This window comes from Acanthisitta chloris, unplaced genomic scaffold (genome assembly GCF_000695815.1).
Source record: "Acanthisitta chloris isolate BGI_N310 unplaced genomic scaffold, ASM69581v1 scaffold960, whole genome shotgun sequence".
Lineage (NCBI taxonomy): Eukaryota > Metazoa > Chordata > Aves > Passeriformes > Acanthisittidae > Acanthisitta > Acanthisitta chloris.
In genome coordinates, this window is record NW_008649750.1 from 33,602 (window position 1) to 54,023 (window position 20,422).

At 48.5% G+C, this 20,422-nt stretch overlaps 1 protein-coding gene across 2 annotated transcripts; it reads right to left on the minus strand.

Annotated features, from left to right (window-relative positions):
• Positions 1-1,328: 1,328 nt before the first annotated feature.
• ELAVL1 (ELAV like RNA binding protein 1) lies at positions 1,329-19,093 on the minus strand. Of its 2 annotated transcripts, XM_009085185.1 has the most exons (7): positions 18,913-19,093; positions 10,191-10,294; positions 9,402-9,555; positions 7,793-8,018; positions 7,506-7,518; positions 3,360-3,406; positions 1,329-1,653 (listed from the first exon to the last, which is right to left on the minus strand). In XM_009085185.1, exons 1-7 carry the CDS (start codon positions 19,082-19,084, stop codon positions 1,329-1,331), a joined length of 1,041 nt encoding a protein of 346 aa, XP_009083433.1. In that variant the 5' UTR covers positions 19,085-19,093. The 2 variants fall into 2 exon arrangements, with proteins under 2 accessions (XP_009083433.1, XP_009067425.1); XM_009069177.1 differs by lacking the exons at positions 3,360-3,406; positions 7,506-7,518.
• Positions 19,094-20,422: the final 1,329 nt, after the last annotated feature.

The window sequence follows — 20,422 nt, forward strand, 5'->3', positions numbered from 1 at the left end:
CTTAAATGCAAAAGTAAAAACAAACAAAAAACACAAAAAAGCAAAAGAAAATTAACAGAAACAGAACAACTCAAAGTTTCAAGGCAGTCTGCAGAAACCCTGGGGGTTAACCTTTACATCTACAAATCAAAGGGGTGGTTTTTTTTTTTCTTCAGTTAATATCTAACTTGCAAGTAGTAAGTACTTTTCTGCTGAGTGTTCAGTAAGTAAAGCTAGTTGTCAAAACAAAATCCTACTCAAATAGAAAACTCTAGCACTCATCATTAGAAGGGATGCGAGAAATACAATGCTCAAATGTTTATCAGCTGGTTTTTGGTTACACAATAGAACTGCCAGAGGAATTCCAACTGCAATGATCTCAGAAAAGGAGTAGTAAGTATCTTGCTGCATTATAAGGTACCAGTAAGTAGTGCACCATGCATTAAATATTCGGACAGAAGAGATTCAGTCTGATAAAGCAGCGACACATATCCACACTTGGTTGGTTTGGGGGTTTTTTTTTGGTTTTTTTTTTTTTTGGAGTTTCATTTGGAGTCTGAAATCTTCCCGGAGTTTCTTGGAAACTCTTTGGTCCTTTCCTCTCAAACTGGGCTCTAAAAGGCTAAAATCCTGTGAGTGGGACAGCTCTGGCACTGCTCGGCGTGTGACTTACCTCCTCAGTGCTGCCTGAGCTAGGCTGGCATGCTGCTGCCTGCGAGTGCTCGGCCTCACAAAGCCTCAGCTGCACCCCCCAAAACGAGGATTAACTCAGCAAACTGGCAATTAAAACGTTAGTATTCCTCAGCTCTTCCTCCACACTACTCAATCTGGGGAAGGGGGAAATAAAAGGACGAGGGGGATGGGGAGGAAAACCAACAACATAAAACCCAAGGAAATGAATGAATTCAGCCTGATATTGTTCAGAAAATTCCAGTTTTTGCAGACAACATTCAGTGAAACAAATGTTAGTCTCATCAGTGAAAGCATGCTTCAAATTTCCCACCGTCCAGAGGCTCGAGGCGACCTAAGATTTCAGGGGCTTTTGAACGTGGTTGAAATGAAATAACTTAAAGAGGAACTTAAAATTGGTCTAACATTGTGGGATCTCAAACATTTGAACATGTCAGTTGCATCCCAGAATATAAAACCTTTTGCACTTCTCATTTCGACTAAAGACAAAAACACTTGTGAAAATTGGCGCGAAAATGAGGTTTACACTAACCAAAAAAAAAAAAAAAAAAAAAGGAAAAAAAAGAAAACGAAAAACAAACAAAACGGAAAAAGAGGTTTCAACTTCTGTCACTCCATTAACTAATTCCATACAAAATAAAAAAGAAAGCACGAGCAAGTTATTTGTGGGACTTGTTGGTTTTGAAGGAAACCTGTAAGATTTTGTCCCCCAGGCGGTAGCCATTAAGACTTGCTATGGCCATTGCAGCTTCTTCATAGTTTGTCATGGTCACAAAACCAAACCCTTTGCACTTGTTGGTGTTGAAATCTCGAATAACTTTCACATTGGTAACCGCACCAAAGGGGCCAAACATCTGCCAGAGGATTCCCTCATCAGCATCTTGCCCAAGGTTGTAGATGAAGATACACCAGCCAGAAGAAGCGTTTCCTGGAACATTTACACCAGAAAGCCCACTCATGTGATCTACACCCATAGGAGAGAACCTAGCAAATAAAAAGCACAATAGTTCATGTAAAAGTGCAATTCAAGGAAGCAAATTCACTCGTATGGGAAGCGACTGACAATGAATAGTGGCTACACGGATATCGAAAGTGCCGAAAAAAAAATAGGGGCTCCCCATTGCAATGGATAATTCAATTGACAGCTGCTCAGGGGGGAATGGCAAGTATTCCAACTGCTTTAGCAAAGGGGAATTCGTCTCAGGAACGGGCAAGGCCAAGTGAGCACGTTCCTGGACAGAGCTCTGGACTCGGCCAGGCTGCTCAGGGTGTCCCTGGGGCACAGTGGGGCACAGGAACCCCCAGGACCTCCCACTCAGCTTCTCAAGGAGGTGATTTTCCCCCTCCTCCTTCTCTTGCCTCTAAAACAGCACCTTGGGAGCTCGTAAGGCAAAGGGTTTCTTGGGGCTTGCTGGACAGGGAGGGATGTGCTCGGGGTTTGGTATACAGTCATTTTTCTGTATGCATCACGGCCTGTCTGGTGGGACACCCCAAAACCTCCTCCCATCCCACCCCAAGGCAGCAGGTGCAGGCAAACACTCCCAGCACCAGCAGGCTCAGGCACAGCTTTACAGTCTCAGTGTACATGGATGGCTTTACTCGTTTTACACCAACGTCATAGCAGGAGAACTTTGATCTGACCTTCCTGAGCTGGATTTAAGTCACCTACCCACTCCTCCTGAGCCCTGCACAGCACCCCAGCAGGATTTCTGCATAACAAAAAGCAAAAACCTCTCCTTTTTACATCTTGCTTCATATTAACTCCTTTCCCCTATGACCCACATCTCTAATTCTCCTTCATTCTACCTCTGGCCTCCACCCTGGAAAAGTCAAGTCATGAGGGTTGCACAGCTAAGCACTCAGAGGTCAGGAAATGTGGAAGTTAAGGCCAAAAACTCACTTGGAACCCTTTGCGCTTATTTATTATTTTAAAACGTGAGGTCATGTGATTGTAGAAATATAATGATACTATACCAGGGGTTCCCAAACTGAGGTGTACCACTGGTGATATGCAAACCCCTGAAAAGCTGTACACGTGCTGCTCTCTGCCAAGAGCATGGAGGTGGCACATCCTGATCCTCTGCTGACCTGGAGGAAACAGGGAAGGGATGTCTGGGCAGGGAAGGCTGCAGGAAGTGCCAAACACTTCCCCACTGACTCTTTCTTGCCCTGCATCAAAGAGCTGCTGCTGCCTTTATGGGGGAGGGAGGGCTCAGGGCAGTGTGTGTGGGGAGGGAGGGGAGCAGAGGGGCAGCAACACACACACACACACACACAGAGAGGGAACCAGCTCATGCTCAGGATGTGCACTCACACACGAGCACCACTCAGTCCCCACGTCCCCCACAGAGGTGTCAGAGCTCTTTGCCTTGGACACCTGAGCTCCTCCTGGCCCCAGAGCAGGGTGCCCTCCTTCCCTCCCTCACTGCTGCTGCAGCCTGGGGCGCAGGGCGACACACCTGCACGGACTCACTGCTGCTGCCACTCGTGGCCAGCCCCAAGCAAATCCACGTTTGGGAATCCTGGTACTACAGCCACACTGAAAAGGCAGTTAGAGGCATCAGATGTCAGGGAGATGCACTAGCCATGTGATCTGCTCATCAGGTGACAGAGCTGATGGTTAGTTTGGCTCTGGGTACAATTGTCCCTGTGTGTGCATGCTTGGTACACTTACTGGCTCTGACACACACCTGTGCCTCCTGTCCATGGGAGCAATGACATGGTAGGATGGATTTAGCTTAGTATCTGGTGAGTTTTTGTCTCAGCAGATCACCAGCCCTGGGGCCCTGCACCCCACGGAGCTCAGAGTCACCTGGTGTTGGTTCCAGCAGTCAGTGCAGCTCTGCCCTGCCTGCCCACACACAGCAAGGACTGCAACCCCTGGGCAAGAGCAGCTGGGGCAAGACAACAAACCTAAATGCATTTCACAGGCAAAAGAATGGAAAATAGCAGGTACCTCTGCTCTTTGGTTGTGCTTGTCTTCAGATAGATTTTTCTCTCTTCATGCTTTGACTCACAAAAATGTTAGAGGTTTGTTTAAAAAAAACCCAAACAAAACCAAGGCAAAAACAAACAAACAAACAAAAAAGACTTGAAAAGTCTTTTCAAAACAACCCTAGGAAATGCAATTCAGCTGATGTGAGGGACCCCAAAGCTCTCCCTCAGCTCATGGGTAACAGCCTGCACAACCAGGCCTGGAGCAACTGAAACAACACCTCTGTCCCACCAGGAACAGCTTCCTGACACACAACACCTCTGTCCCACCAGAACAGCCTCCTGACACACAACACCTCTGTCCTACCAGAACAGTTCCTAACACACAACACCTCTGTCCCACCAGGAACGCCTCCTGACACACAACACCTCTGTCCTACCAGAACAGTTCCTAACACACAACACCTCTGTCCCACCAGGAACAACAGCTTCCTAACACACAACACCTCTGTCCCACCAGGAAGAGTTTTATGCCTACACCAATTTCACATGACCTTTAGGAGGTTACAGTAATTAAGAACGTTTCCAAGACTGTCTGATTTGGGTCCAAGATGTTTCAGAGAGGTGTTTTAAAAGTCTGTTAATGCTCTCAGCCTTATCACTCTCCCAGCTGGTGCCCTCTTCCTGCTCCACACTGGGTCAAAGAACTATCAAAAGCCATTCAGGACTGACCTCAGGGACTGCTATCAGGACAGTTATGCCCATTCCAAGGAACTGGGAACTGGCTCTGACCTTGAACAAGGCTGAAAGCAAAACCAGATGAACTGGGAATATCTGAGATCTGAAAGATTTCTGTGGCATAAAGCTCTGGTGAGCTGCAAAGCACAGGCCTTCCAGGACTCTGGGGCCTCCTCACACCTCGGGAGCCAAACCCTCCGTTCACCAGAGCTCAGCACCTCCAGATCTGCTGTTCTGCTTCAGCAAACATATCCTGTGCTCTGAAGGCATCCCTGGCCCAGATGTTGTGTCTGTCCTCCAGACACAGCCCCGTGCTGCAGCATCCCTCCCTCTGGATGGAAGCAGGGAGCCCATGCCCTGGAATGAGCCAGCCCAGCACTCCAGAGAGACACAGCACTGAGGGCCACAGACACCACAGCAACTCCAAAGGATTACCAGGACATTAAACAAAGGTTTGGAGTGATATCTGTAGGAAATTAATAATTACAAATTAGATACTCAAGGCCTAATCCTGGATTTCTAGGGATTATGATGGAATGAGATGAAGTGCAATCAAAATGTCAGGTTAAGTACTCAACCTCTGTGGGGCAGAGACCACAACTTTAATTTATCCAGACTGGGAGCTCTGTAGAAGCAGCTTATCCTTTCATCATGGCTTGTTCACTACCAAAACAAACAAGACTCAGCCCAAGCTCAGGTTCCTGAGCTAAACCACAGCATAAGTAATTACAGCTCATTAAGTTCAGCATCCTTTAAGGAAGACTTTCAGAAGAACTTGCAGCCAACACCAAAGGTGAGAAGAAAACCATGAAGCACTGTGGGACAGACTTGGTGACCCTGGAGGTCTTTTCCAAGCTCAGTGACCTCACAGCTCCCTGGTGTGAGTGCTGTGCACACAGGTGTATGTGTCCCTGCACGGGTGACTGAGGGAAGGACGTTTACAAGTGTTTGAGTTCTGGCAAGTCTGGGACAAGACACAGATGGAGAGTTTGTGTCTTCGAGTCAACCAGCAGATCTTGTCTTCACAACACATCCCTGACAGCTTGGCTTCTACTTGCTCTACTCCTGCCTCTGCCACACTGGGGCCCCTCAAACCCATCCCCGGGAGCAGCAGTTGGCCCAGAAGTGCTGAGAGATGGGCACTGGGCACAGACACCGTGGGGGACACAGCTCCCACAGCAGCAGGAACAGAACATCATCCCCTCTGGGACACCCCAAACCTACAGAAACACAGGGTGTCCCTGCCCCATCCCTGGGAGTGCTCCAGGCCAGGCTGGATGGGGCTTGGAGCCACCTGGGCTGGTGGGATGGGATGGGCATTAAGGTCCTTCCAACCCAAACCATTCCAGGATCCCACAAAATGCACCTAAGTGACATCAATGCTGCTCTAATTGGTGCAATAAAAGGATGATGAACCAATTTGTTATTAACATTTCACCTGCAACTATTAACATAATGACATTAATCATTTGTATTGTTCCTAAGTGATCATTACATGACAGAATTGAAGTGATTTGGTCTCTTAATTATGGATGTGACTATTCTTTGCATTCCTTATCCTGCTGCATCTGAATCCTGGTATCAATCTGAAGGGGAAGAATGATGCTGAAAATGTCTAATTAAATTAAGAATGGAAAAAATGAGCCATAAACCTAAGGGTTTGACTAGGAGCAGGAAGCACTGAAGCCCTGACTGAGGCAGAGGACAAGATGTGTGAGCTTTTAGCAGTTCACTTACATGCAAACTGCAGAATTTCATTCCTTGCTGTTGCTCAGAGGGTTTGGTGTGGAGATCTGATGAGGGAAACCAGGAGCTGCCTGCACTAAACCTTCCCTCAGGTGAGGCTGGCAGGGACCTCTGGAAAGGCTCTAGGAAATCCCAGGAGTGCACCTGGAGCTCAGGCCCATCCCAGCCAACTCTCAGGATCTCCAAGGATGGACAGACACTTCATGGCCTCTTTGGGCAAACTGTTCAACCACCACAGTGACTGTAAAACGCTGATTCTCTCTGGGGTCACATGGCACTGAGCTGTGCTCAAACTGCAGAACTGCATGAGCAAAGAGCTCCTGGGATTTTAGTCCAGTTTTACTGAGCTCATTGGATACCTCAGAGGATTAAAATACTAGTAACAGAAGAGTAAATTTTCAGCAGAGAAACACAACTCTCCCAGAGCTCACTATTTACCTGCCAGACAGTCAACAGATCCCATTTTCCAGAGCTCCCTCCAACCATCAGCACCTAAGGCAATGCCCATGCACAGTCAAAGCAGCTAAGGCAATTCCCAAAGGTAAAACAGTGTCTCCCACTGCCCTGAAAGCAGACAAGGAGGCTGCAACCACTTCATGTTCTCCCTGGACTCATGAGGCCTCGAGGGAAGCCTTGAGGCTGGCAGAGCCCTGCACAGGTTGGGCTGCAGGCAGGAACCCCACAGAACCCACCAGAAATAAGGATTTCCTGACTTATACTGACACTTCCCTGCTGGAACCAACAGTTCAGAGCCTTAGGTTGCCAAATTACGTCTGTGTTCAGATGGGCAGAGGACAGGATGAGGATCTGCTGAGACAGACACCTACCAACACCCACCTGGGACCTGCTGCTCCTTCCAACATCACTGTAACCTCCTCATGGAACAGCCCCAGAGCACAGGTACCTTCACACACTGCCCTCACAGCCACACAGTGTGCTAAGGGGCTGGGATGGAGCTGAGAGATCCTCCAGCCCCAACCCCTGCCCTGGGCAGGGACACCTCCCACCAGAGCAGGTTGCTCAACGCTCTACCAACCTGGAATGAACACTGCCAGGGTTGGGTCAGCCACAGCCTCCCTGGGCAACCTGTGCCAGGGTCTCACCACCCTCACAGGGAAAACTTCTGCCTAAGATCTAATCCCAGTTTCCCTCTTTCAATGTCTCCCCATTGCTCCTTGTCCTGTCCCTGCAGCTCCTAGCACAGATCCCTCTGCAGCTTCCCTGGAGCCCCTTCAGCTCCTGCAGGTGCTCTGAGGTCTCCACACAACCTTCTCCTCTCCAGGCTGAAGAGCCTCCCTGGGCAACCCCTGCCAGACTTATCACCCTCACAGGGAAGAATTTCTCCCTAACATCTAACCTAAATTTCCTCTTTTCCAAATCATTCCCATCACTCCTTGTCCTATCCCTCCAGTTCCTACCACGGAATCCCTTCTCCAGCTTCCCTGTAGGCCCAAGATAAACGTTACAACTCTCTTTTGGAGGTCAGTGTCACCACTTCTAGGTTCAATATAAATGTTACAAGTAAAGCTTTTCCTTGAATCATCTTTAATGCATCACTTTATTTACACAGAACACTGCAGGACACAGAGTGCACTAGGGATCCATCCACACACGCTGCGAGGCAGGAAGCAGTGCCCAGCTTCCCACGGGGACACGAGCACAGCCCAAACGCATTTATCTTCCCAAGTGAGGCTTCCTAACCTACCTGAATCTCTGTGCCTGGTGGTGCACGGGCCCTCCGAACCTCCTGGCTGGGGAATGGCAGAGCTGGGACAGCAGTGCCACGTTCTTGTTCTGGTTGGGGTTGGCTGCGAACTTCACCGTGATGGGCTCGGAGGAGCCCGGGGGCTTGTGCCCGTTGAAGTTTGTGATGGCCTCCTCGGCCTCTGACCTCTTGTCGAAGCGGATGAACGCGACCCCTCGGGACAGACCTTGGCAGAGAGAGCACAGAGACAGCAGAGCTCAGCCTCAGGGTCACTGACAGCAGAAAAAGTGACCGACTCAGTATTCTGTGGCCACAGCTGTCGAGTTCTGTGGTTACTGATGTTTGCTCAGCACCTCAGAGGGAAAGGGCAGAGGCAAGGAACTAGAGACTATGAACACTACAATTAAATCAGTAATAAAGACATAATATTATATAAATACTAATATGTAAATTATAAAACATACACGGATGTCTATATGTAAACGAAAGACTAATTAACACTTTCACTTCAGGAGAAAATTAAAGGGAATATTAAGAAACCAAAGACAAATTAAGACATTCATTTCAGGATAAACTGAAGTAGAATATTAAGGAACCAAAGACAAATGAACATCTTTCCATTCCAGATCTAACAGCCACAGGGACTGAACCACTTCAATTCCAATGTGGTAGAGTTCTATGAAATCCATCCCCAACTGATTTTCCATTCACAAAAAACAATTCCCAACAGTTTAAATTATCAGAAAAGGTATTTATTCCAGTTGGTTAAACCCAACTCCTTTAGCTTCCATTACTTTATGACTGAAAAGCATCTGCATGCACAAAACTAACACATTTTTGCACATTTTGATGGAAACACTTGAGGGAAAAAAGGTCTGAGGGGAATAAAGGAGGTTCACTCTCTGTTGTGGAGAGATCACAGTTCCCCCACACCACATTTCTCCCTTTCAACTAGCACATACATTGCTTGAACTCCTCCAGTGGTTTAAAACCTGCGAGAATTGTGTGGGTGAGTTCCAAGCTGGTGGAAAAAGCAAAACACATTTTTGTTTTCACAGTGTCATAGGATGTTCAGGGTTTGGGATGGAGCTGAGAGATCCTCCAGCCCCAACCCCTGCCCTGGGCAGGGACACCTCCCACCAGAGCAGGTTGCTCAAGGCTCATCCAGCCTGGCTGTGAACACTGCCAGGGCTGGGGCAGCCACAGCCTCCCTGGGCAACCTGTGCCAGTCTCACCACCCTCACAGGGAAAACTTCTGCCTAACATCTAATCTCAATTTCCCTCTTTCAATGTCTCCCCATTGCTCCTTGTCCTGTCCCTGCAGTTCCTAACACAGATCCCTCTGCAGCTTCCCTGGAGCCCCTTCAGCTCCTGCAGGTGCTCTGAGGTCTCCACACATCCTCCTCCTCTCCAGGCAGTATGATCTAAGGTTGGGCAAAGAGGCAGCAAGAATCACTCTGTACTTCATCACCGGCCAAGGGTGTCCCATTAAGTTCTACCAGATGTCCTGGTTAGTTTGTGAAGCCTAATTTAACCAAGCTGAGGAACTGCCAGGCCCAGCAGAACACCAACCACACTGTCCCCTTGCAGCTGGGGCAGCAGAGCTCACCTGTGGTTTGATCCACGAGCACACGAGAGTTGATGATGCGCCCAAAGCGCGAGAACATGTCTTCTACATCCTTCTGTGTCATGGAGCGAGGGAGGCCACTGATGTACAAATTAGCATCTTTGATCACCTCAGAGCTGGGCCGAGCGTAGGAAACCTTGGAAACCAAAAGGAGTGTTCAGGGGGTTACCAGGAAACAGCAGTTCACTCCCCACTAACACTGTCAGCAGTTTTGTTGGAGGTCAAAAAGCGGAACTGGGAGAGGGAAGGGTCAAAGGAACAAGCTCATGTCCCTACAGAACTCCACTCATGTGGGGCTTAGCCAACTGATCAATATTGGCATTGCACTAAGGGACAGCAGCAGAGCAACTCCAACACTCCCAGCAGACACACTGGCCTTGCTGAAGAGTCTGTCTGGAGCTCTAAGGACCATGGAGCTGAGTACCCCCAGCTCACACCAGTGTTTCTCCTGAAGCAGAAAAGCAGGTGTGAATCGACACACCCAGCACAGGCTGCTGTTTGCACAAGGAGCTCCTGTGTATGAGCCAGATTTAACACACAGCAGGAAGTATTCCAGAGGGACATGAGTTCCAAGGCTTGGCAACAGCTTGGAATTGTCTCTCTGCTGCTGGTGGGAATGAAGACAAGGGAATCTCTGAACACAAAGCTGTTTCAGAGCCCTTCCCCACCTTGTCCCAGATCCCCCTCCCTGCAGCTGGGAGCACTCAGGCCTTACCACCAGAGTGAAGGTTATTCCAATGCCATTTCCAGAGAAGACCACAAACCTCCTACCTTGATAGTTTTTGACTGAAGTCTGAGGCCATTCAGTGTGTTTATTGCTCTTTCAGCATCTTTTGCAGTGACATAGTTCACGAAGCCATAGCCTAAGCTGTGTCCTACAGGGAAGAACATTGGTTAAATTAATCCCAAAAAACCAACATTATCACCACCAAAATGAAGGAAATGTCCATGAGAAGTGAACTCAACAGACATAACCCACAGAGCAGAGATTTCAGTAAGCCGAGGAGGTTTCCCAAGTTCATCAGTACAAACTCTTGGAGATAGAGAGCAGAAAGTAAGAAAGTGTCAGGGATGAGCCACCAGGTGGGAAATCCTGAGGCTGCTCATCCCTGCTTGGCTATTCCAACCTCCTCCTGGGGACAAGGGGGAAAAAGAGGTTTCTAATCCTATTAATTCTAATTAATAAGCAAATCTCCCAAACAGCAACACAGCAAAAAAAGTTCCCTTCACTGTAGACAATTCATGTTCTCTTCTACTGCTTTACCTAAGTTTACCCTTAACTCCTCCAGAAGTAAGTTGCTAATACAAACAGTAATAACAACACAAATTTGGTAATAATAGTACAAACAATAATAATAATGATGATATAAATCTTTAAAACATTTAATGCAAGGGATATTTATTTGGACACTTATTTGTTCTACTTCCATTTCCAACCTCCACAACTGCTGCTACCACTTACAGCAATTCCAACACTTCATCCTGACATCACTTGAGGTTGGAATTGCCCAGTAATTAGAGGCTGTTCTCACTGTAGACCTAAAAATAACTCCAATCATTTCAAGACTGTCTCAGTGTGATAAAGCAACCCCAATTCAACACAAGACACACTTTTTCCAGCCAACTTCTTGTCTCTGCAGATCCATGCGATCTTCTGAAGAAAACTGGGACCATGCAGTGGAGAACGTGCCATTTCACTTGAACAATATACTATTTTGAAGTTGTTAAGCTCCACTGTGAAGCTTGAGGACACCAGAAGACAAAGCTAATTGTTATGGCAGAGGATTCTGTTGGGAAATGGCCCTTTTTTAATCATACAGCAATGGTCTTAGCTGGCAGGGAATGTTCCCTATGCTTTCCAGAACACCACATACACACACACAGAGGTGTCAAATGGTGATATCCTGGCAGGAATGTCAGAGGAACTGAAGCAAAGGACTCAAGAGACACAGCACACCAACTCCAGCTACTGGAAAATGAATCCCCAGGCTGCTGAGGCATCAAGACTACAAGTCTAAAAGCCACAAGGGATGGAAGGAGGGCCCAGAAAACCCTCAAGAGTGTTCCTGCTAACAGCACTGTGACAGCAGAACTGCACCTGGCACAGCCTCTGCCTTTGGCTGCTTCCTCGTGAAACCTAATCCAGCAGTAACTCATGGTGTCACTGCCTGTTGTCTAACGTATAAACACTCCCAGGTAATTGCTGCTGACTGCCAAAGCTCTTGGAGAAGGCAGAGCTGCTCTGTGCTCAGCCCTGGCACAGGAACAATGTCCTGTTCCCTCACAGACCTGGTGTCAGACACCTCACCAGCTCCTGTCAGCCTCCCCTGACGCCGCACACAAAGACTGGCAGGGCACTGACAGCCAAGGATTAACTCCACAGAGGAAACACAAAACACAATAAAAGATCTGAAGCACCACCTTGTGTACCTTTGTCCTGTAGAGACCTACAGATAACCCTGACAGAGCCTCAGTACCTTCCATGTACCCCGGGTGGATGTGGTTGATTTTTCATAACATTCACTTTCTGTGTTATTAGCCAGAGAAGGTCAATCATTTAGACCCAACCTGGTTAGCTCACCATCACTTCCCTTACTCAGAGTCTTTATCCTCACTAGGAAAACGAATCATTTAGAATTAGCAAAATGTTTAGCAGGTGGGAAATTACTGGCACAAGATCCCCCCTCCCATTGTGACCCATCAGGCCCAGGGCCAGGGCTGTCACTGCCCTGGGGAGGGGGTGAGTGTCCTCCTGCCAGGGGAGAGCAGGATTCCCTGCTGTACAAACTGACACTGCGTGCAGTGTGCTGAGTCACAGCCACCAGGGCTCAGGGAGTTCCCAGAGAACACAGCAGGCAGAGAAACCCAGAATCCCGGGATGGTTTGGGTTGGAAGGGACCTTCAAAATCATCCAGTTCCACCCTCTGCCATGGGCAGGGACACCTCCCACCAGCCCAGGCTGCTCCAAGCCCCATCCAACCTGGCCTGGAACACTCCCAGGGATGGAGCAGCCACAGCCTCCCTGGGCAACCCATGCCAGTGTCTCACCACCCAATCTTCTTGGCTTTCTTTACTGGTTTTGTCTGAGCAAAATGCTGCACCATTTTTTACTTCTAATGTTATACACTTGGATCAATGGTTGGTCCTTATCCAAGGGTTTGAATGCTCTGAGGAAAGAGGGAGCAGGGATGGAATGGGGACCACACAAACACACAGAGGTTAAAAGCAGAAGGCTCTGAAAGTGGCAGGATCACAACAGTTAGACCTTCTCATATCCCCACCAGGCACTGGACACTAAGCTCATACTAATCCTCAGAAACTAGTCCAGTTACCTTTTACCTGCCACTAGGTAAGAAAATACCAGTTGCCTGTGTTTCTCTACAATAACCTACAACACAGACCTTCCCTCAGGCTGTACCTACCACCTTAACCTTCAGTATTGTAACAGGACTTTATAACCCCTCAGTGTGAGAAAAACCCAATTCGTGCAGAACTGACAACATATTTTATGTCAACGTACATTAATTTATCTCTAAATTCCTGCCCCTCAGTGAGTGCTCATCTCCACACAGCCTGGAAGACACAACACCCATCCCCACAGGAGGCACATCCCACCATCCCCTCACAGATCCCACTGCAGAGATGCTCTTGGCTTCCCAATTTTACTCCAGGTTGCCCAGGGAGGCTGTGGCTGCCCCAGCCCTGGCAATGTTCATTCCAGGTTGGCTGAAGCCTTGAGCAACTGCTCTGGTGGGAGGTGTCCCTGCCCAGGGCAGGGGTTGGGGCTGGAGGATCTCTAAGCTCCAACCCCTGAACATTCTATGATTCTGTGTTCTCAGCCTGCTCTGGAAATCTGTCCTGCAGAGGAATTCAGTGCTGTACACTTTCAAACCATTTTAGTAGATAATCCTACGAAAAATCCTTCAAACAAGTTTGTACATCCATAAGTACAAATGTACTCAGGAGTCAAAGCTAAAAAAAAAAAGCAACAAGTAGGTCCTTATCTGGATGAATAATTAACAAAGTGACTATAAAACCTAGTCTGAGGCAAAATACTGCACTCCTTCAGCAGAAAGAATCCAGTTTTGTTTCCAGGATAAAAGGCCCTTTCATCAGAGAGGGCACTTGTTTGCTTTCTGTGCATCACTTGGGTTTCTGTCCATGTCCTGCTTCCTCTCCCAGCTCCCTCCTTACTCCCAGCCCACTGCTGACAACTCCAGCTCCTCCAGGAGTCTGATAAAGGCCAGAGCTGGCACTTCACTGAGAGCAGCTCCCACAGAGCCTCTGGTCCTGCCCTTCCTAGGAAAACCCAACTGTACTCCTGTCTCCCGTCACACCAGAGCACCTCTGCAACAGTGTCTGAACTTAGAACTTGTTTCCTGAACTGGCAAACAGAGTTTGGGGGGGTGTGAGCTGGGTTTGGGGTGTTTGTTTGGTCTTACAGACTCTGCTGTGAGTGATAACCACAGAGCCTGAGTAGATGTGAATGCCTTGAGAGGCACCAAGGGAAACACCACATGAGTGTGCTGAGAAAGCAGAACTGAGGGTGCTGACTGCAGTGTCTGAGGATGAGAAGTGCACAGAAAGGCCCTGTGTGGGCTCTCTTAGACTAGTGCATAGCTGGGGATAGACAGACACAGCAGCCAAGAGAAAAACACAACCAGCCTTGCACCAAACCTCCCCAAAAGTGGTGTGCCAGTGGAGAGCAGCAAGGTGGGACTGGCAGAGCAGGTGACCCCAAGCCCTAGGTGAGTCACAGCACACACACAGCATCTGCTGCTTCCTAACCCCCAGGGAAACACAGAGCTGTGGGAGCAGAGCAGCCTGGCCGAGCAGGGAGCAGTGGCACAGCTCCAAGGGAAACAGGGAGCACAGGGGATGGAAGGAATAACAGCTACAACAGAGCCACACTGTCAGTGTGTGAGGGACGTCAGAGCCCAACTGTGGCTCAGGCAGGAAAGGAAGCAAAGAAACTCAAGAATAATACCAAGGACAACAAGGAAAGGTTCTGGTGTTCCAGCAGCACAAGGCTGGGAATGTGGGAGCAGATTTCATGTGGGATCTGGGGCGAGTGGGACATGATGCCTTGTGTGCCTCACTCCACTGACACAGCCTAACAGGCTTGGGAAGGAGCTCCTGGAGAAGGAGCAGTGAATGAAGACTGAGCCAGGCACTGACTGATGGAGTGAACTTGCACCTCAGCTCCTCCGGAAACACATGAAAAGCTGAAACCAAAACCCACAGCCTGAAGCAAACCTTTCCTGGTCCAGGCCCAGTCCTCTGCTCAGCCACATCCTCACAGCCCTCGGACACAGCCACCTGTCCCACAGTGCTGTGCTGAGCACAGGGAGTGTCCAGACACTGCTGGAGACACACCTGAGCACAGGAGTGCCAGTGCAGATACTCTAGAGCAAGTTAACCTTAAAAACCACTTTCATTCCACCCCCAAACCTATTCTGAAGCCTCTGAGGAGTTGGGAAAATGGCTGCAACTCTATTTTTGTTTGCCTAAATCACTTCTCGAAGCAACAATTAACCATTCTGAAATGTTTTCACCTGCCTCAGCTCCAGTGTAGCTGCCCAGACCTATCCTGAGTCATGCAAACATGAGAGAGCACCAGAAACCCCTCAGAGGTGTCTGTGCTGGGAAACTTGGACTGCACAGAAAGGAGCTCAAAAGGAAACCACAAAATCCTCCTATCTAGTTTTCCTGATAAGGATTTCCCAATGTAGACTGTGTCCTCACTGCTTCCCCTGGCTCTATACACCTGGGCACAATGTTCTGTTCATGCTCAAACCATCAAGAGTCTCATTAATGGAAGTTTGAAGGCAAAATCACACACAGCTGGTTTGGACCTTCAAACAACTGAGCCAAATACCACAAATTACAACTGAAGTGTCTCTTCTGATGTGAAATCAATGGGATTTGTCTTGAAACAAAGTGACTCGGACACTTCTCTAGGTGAAAATCAAAAGCTACAAAGCTAAGCTGACCCAAGTGAGATGTTCCCCCTGGCTCAGGCAGCTCCACAGTGCTCCAGCTATCCAACCACAACAGTGACATCTTGAAATCCTGAAAACAAAAGGTTCCTTTTTTCAGTAATTAATTTCATTTCATACTTAGCACTTCTATATGTCCTCTTTTCATTTCCAGAGCATTTCCCTACTGAGATTTCCTTTCAGTGGCTCCAGGGCTCTTTTTCCACATGAACTGCAGCAGCCAAGATGCTGTGAAGTGAAAAGGATTTCTAAAGTGAACACAGCAAATACCAGGCCCAAAATTGTGCTGGAATACCACAGGTTTTTTGAGGAGCTCCTGGGGAGGAAAATGCCTTGCTCACTTACTGCAAGATCTCATTTCTTTAAACTCTGAGACAGATTCTGTTCACCTGTGGCTGGAACAGAAATGTGAGTGTTCAAAATGCTGACGGCTGAAAAATCCAGTTCTCTCATCTCCTGAGGAAGGAACAATGACAAACAATGACACTTTCATCTGTGAACATCACAGTGCAAAACCTCAGCAGTCACCACCACAGGGTAAGATGAACCAAACTGTTACTCTGCTGGGAGAGAATGAAAGTGTTGTGAGATGTGGAACAATAACTCCCACTAAAAACAAGCTGAGAATATCACAACACAACCAAAGCTGTTGCTACATGGCTCATTTGCATGGCTTGAGGAGGGAAAAGGAAGGCAAAGGAAGCAGAGGATGCCATGGAATGGCCTGGAGAGCTCTCTTAGCCTTCTTGACTGTTGTGCCATGAGGGACACTGGGCATGAGGATGGGGAAGGGTCTGAGGAGAGGCTGAGGGCACTTGGGCTGTTCAGCTGGAGCAGAGGAGACTGAGGGAGACTCCTCAGGGTCTGCAGCTCCTCCCGAGGGGAGGCAGAGGGGCAGCTCTGAGCTCTGCTCTCTGGGACCAGGGACAGACCTGAGGGAGCATCTGGAGCTGTGTCAGGGGGTTGGGATGGATATTGGGAAAGGTTCTTCCCCCAGAGGTGTTTGGGCACTGAACAGCTCCCCAGGGCAGTGGGCACAGCCCCAAGGCTGACAGAGCTCCAGGAGTGTTTGGCCAATGCTCTCAGGCACAGGGTGCAGTGTTGGGGTGTCCTGGGCAGGAGTTGGACTGATGATCCTCCAAGTCCCTTCCAGCTCAGGAGACTCCAGGATTCTGTGATTTAGAATAACTGTATTCCTGTGCCCTTGCTAGAACTCAGCTCTTGCCTCCTGGGCAGGTTCTGTGGCCAATGAGGTGGAACTGGCAAAGCCAGAAGGGTGTTCACATTCACTATTTGGGCAATTTGCTTGCAAAGCACTTGCACTTCTCATTAAGTTCACCAGTGCCACAAGGCACTCCTGAACACACAGCTACAGAAATCACACACCACCAGACGTGAATAAAGAGCTAGAAAAATCCAGGGGTAACGACGCGTTCCAATCCCACAATTAGGAGCAAAACTGCCTAAGCAATTTCATGGGTATTTTCCATGCAAAAGGAAACAATTCCAGCCCCAAAAGACTTAGATACCTCCCACAAACAACAACACTTCTGAGTTCTAGTTCTAGACTGAGTGCACTGCACTCCTGAAATGAAAGTTGTCCTGCCACGTGAGCTGTAGCTACTCACTCCCTGAGGCACCTGAGAGCATGGCAGCAAAATCCTCCTCCCCTTCTGCTTTCAAGGCTTCCAAGGACACGTTCATTGCTTTTTAGCTTCATCATTTCTGTGTCTTCCAGGGAAGACACCACAAAAAGAAAAATAAAGCAGGCAAAAGGTGAAGCTGCACATCCATTCCTGATCCTACACTCCCCTGGAGAGGGAGTCAGCACAGAGCACAAGTTTGTCCCCACTGTTCTGCAGTCAGGGCTGCAATCTGCTCAGTGCAGCTGACTGGAAACCCCCAGACTTCTCCCCACCCTCAGCCTGACAAGCCAGAGCCACAGGCAGGGAGGATTCCATGGCCTAGATTGGGTCAATGGCTGCTCACAGACCTTACCATCACCACCACAGCCCAGGAGATGCAGCAGGGAAAAGTTACACCTCAGGCTGGACATTGTGTCACACTACACTGGGAAGTGGGAAGGAACCTCCTGATGTTCCCCCAGGGCTCAAAGCCCTGAGGTATGGCCAGTGCTCCCCTGAAGATCCAATAGAAAGAACAGTATCCAATGAATTCTAAAGTTCTCCTAGGAAAATCCTGGATGTCCACAACACATCACCATAAACACAAGCACAGTGAGCAGCACAGCAACAACCCAACACGTGCCCAGTGCACCCACGTACTGACTCCCTCATCCCAAACCAAGCCACACCTGGAAGGGCTGAGGACTGCAACAGCCAACCTGGGGAATGCAGAGCCCAGCACTAACCCTCCAGTATGACTGGGAGGAACTGGGACCATGCTGGGGGTGACTGGGATCAGTAGAGATTTAGACACAGGCACCACGTGAAGCTTCAGCTGAGAGCCATCAGGAAAACCACACACATGGAAATCAGAGGTGCTCTGAAAGAAAATCTAAGAGTTTCATATTCTCAAGCATATGAATGATATGCTTGGGAATCAAGCAAATAAAGCCCTAAAGATGATGCACAAGGAACTCTTATGCTTCCCACCAGCTCCTGCAGCTTCCAGACACTGGATCAGCCCCAGGCCTGTTCTCTTCTGGGTTAGATAATGACCAGAGTGGTTGGATCCTGAATACAGCACGGAGCATGTGCAGCAGAGAATTCCACAGAGCAACCAGCTGCAGGCTGGGAACGACACATGTGCACAGCTACTTCACAGCACGAGTCCTTTTGTTTGTTTGTTTCTCTCCCACTAACTCCAAGATTCCAGGAATTCTCAACAGCATATCCAGAACTTGTAAATCAAGTATTTTAACAGAGCAAGGATTCAAACCTCTCCCCACAGGAGCTCCTGCAGCTCACTAGATATGGCTCAGGGAAGCAGCTGTTCCATTGGGTTTCAAGGAAACATTAAGTTTCACAACTCTGAACAGTTCATTCCCCTCATTTTTTAAAAGCTGCTACTCCCAACCCGAGGTAAGGAACCTACAAGTTAAATTCCTGAGGAGTGATAAGGCTCTAGAGTCATTTCACTCACCACACCTTTATTTTACTGATCCAAATCAGAGCAAAAGGTTGGTTTGGATATTCAGAGCTCTGGCAGAGTCAAAAAGGCTCAGATGGTATGAAGAACAAAGCACCTGGGGACCAAATTCTGACAAGTTTCAGACATACCTATTGATGTTCCAGTTTAAGAGCTGAACATCTGGGAATCCTTAACCATATAGACAATAGTCACTAATTCAGCCTGGAGTATTCTCTCCTGCAAACACCCAATATCCAGTCCTGGAATTCTAGGCACACTCATCAGCAGTTTGATTACACACACCGAGAAACATTTTGTATTTCTCCACTAAATTGCATTCACTAAGTATTTGCTTGAGGAATCTCCCACAAGGTGACAATTCCTGAGGTCCCAGATCTTACCTGCAACTTTGTCCCTAATAAGCTTTGCAGATTCCACTTCTCCAATGCTGCTGAACAGACTCCTTAACTCATCCTGTGTCATGTTCTGAGGGAGGTAGTTCACAATTAGATTTGTCCTACCAATATCATCCCTGCAATCTTCAGCCATGTGATCTTCATAACCATTAGACATTTTATAATAGATCTGCAAGGAGAGAGAAAAAAAATCCCCAGTGAGTTCTGGATCTTCTTGTTTCAGTAAGTCAAACCTCCTCCACCTGACACCAGCTTGAGTGTTTATTTTAAAAACCCAAGAACAAGCAACTGCCTCAGCTGTGAATTTTTTCCACTCACCAAACAAAACATTTTTTGTTGAAAATTCCAGAAGAATTCATTCTTTCAAGCTCCCAAGCTTGGCATTTCACAGAGCTCTGTACCAGCAAAGAGCTCCTCAGGCTTCTGATCGTTACATTAATAAAAGCATAAGGAGATTTTGCAGAGATTCCTATACACACCAAAGTATTCCCAGAGCCAAGGGAAAAATCCCCATGTCCAAGCACTTGACCAGCCACACCCAAACTCCCACCTCAACCAGAATTCCAGCCTTATTCCCAAAGCTAGGACAGGGAGAGGAGCAGCCAGATCCTGCACAGAAACAACTGATGTTAAAATACCTCCAGCCACAGTTTGCCTGAGCACTGAGCACCTTCCCTGAGCAGGCAGCAGTGCTGATCCTGCCCAGGGGTCATCAGCAATTCCAAGTGACAAACCAACACCTCAGCACAGCTCTGGTGCAGCAGGTTTCTGTGACACTGCAGACACAGCTGCTCCCATGCCAAGGGCCTCAGCAGCAGTGGTAGAATCATGGAATGGTTTTGGTGGGAAGGGACCTTAAAGCCCATCTCATCCCACCCCTGCCATGGGCAGGGACACCTCCCGTCAGAGCAGATTGCTCCCAGTCCCATCCAACCTGGCCTGGAACACTCCCAGGGATGGAGCAGCCACAGTTTCCCTGGCCAACCTGTACCAGTGTCTTACCACCCTCACAGGGAGAATTCCTTCCCAATATCCCACCTATCCCTGCCCTCTGGCAGTGGGAAGTCATTCCCTGTGTCCTGGCCCTCCATCCCTTGTCCCAAGTCCCTTTGCAGCTCTCTTGGAGCCCCTTTAGGCACTGGAAGGGACTCTGAGGTCTCCCTGGAGCTTTAGAGAATCTTCTCCAGGCTGGACACCCCCAGCTCTCCCAGCCTGGATCCAGGGCAGAGCTGCTCCAGCCCTCAAAGATCTCTGTGGCCTCCTCTGGACTCACTCCAGCAGCTCTACATCCTCCTGAGTTTGGGGTCTCCAGAGCTGGATGCAGTATTCCAGGTGGGATGGAGACAACATGAACATTTCAGCTCATGCAGGACTTAAGCTGGGAAATTCTTCAAGGAGAAATGAGCTTTGTGGCACCTTCACTGGAGCACTGGGAATAGGCCACAGTGAGCACCGCACAGTCCTCAAACCACAGCACACCTGAGGCTGCTGCCAC

What these genes read in the sequence shown, in the direction of transcription:
- ELAVL1 (XM_009085185.1), bottom strand. Translation starts at nt 19,084, where the DNA reads ATGTCTAATGGTTATGAAGATCACATGGCTGAAGATTGCAGGGATGAT. An exon ending in TATTAGGGACAAAGTTGCAG is followed by an intron (nt 10,295 to 18,912) that starts GTAAGATCTGGG and finishes TCTTCCCTGTAG; the next exon opens with GACACAGCTTAGGCTATGGC. An exon ending in TTCAGTCAAAAACTATCAAG is followed by an intron (nt 9,556 to 10,190) that starts GTAGGAGGTTTG and finishes TTGGTTTCCAAG; the next exon opens with GTTTCCTACGCTCGGCCCAG.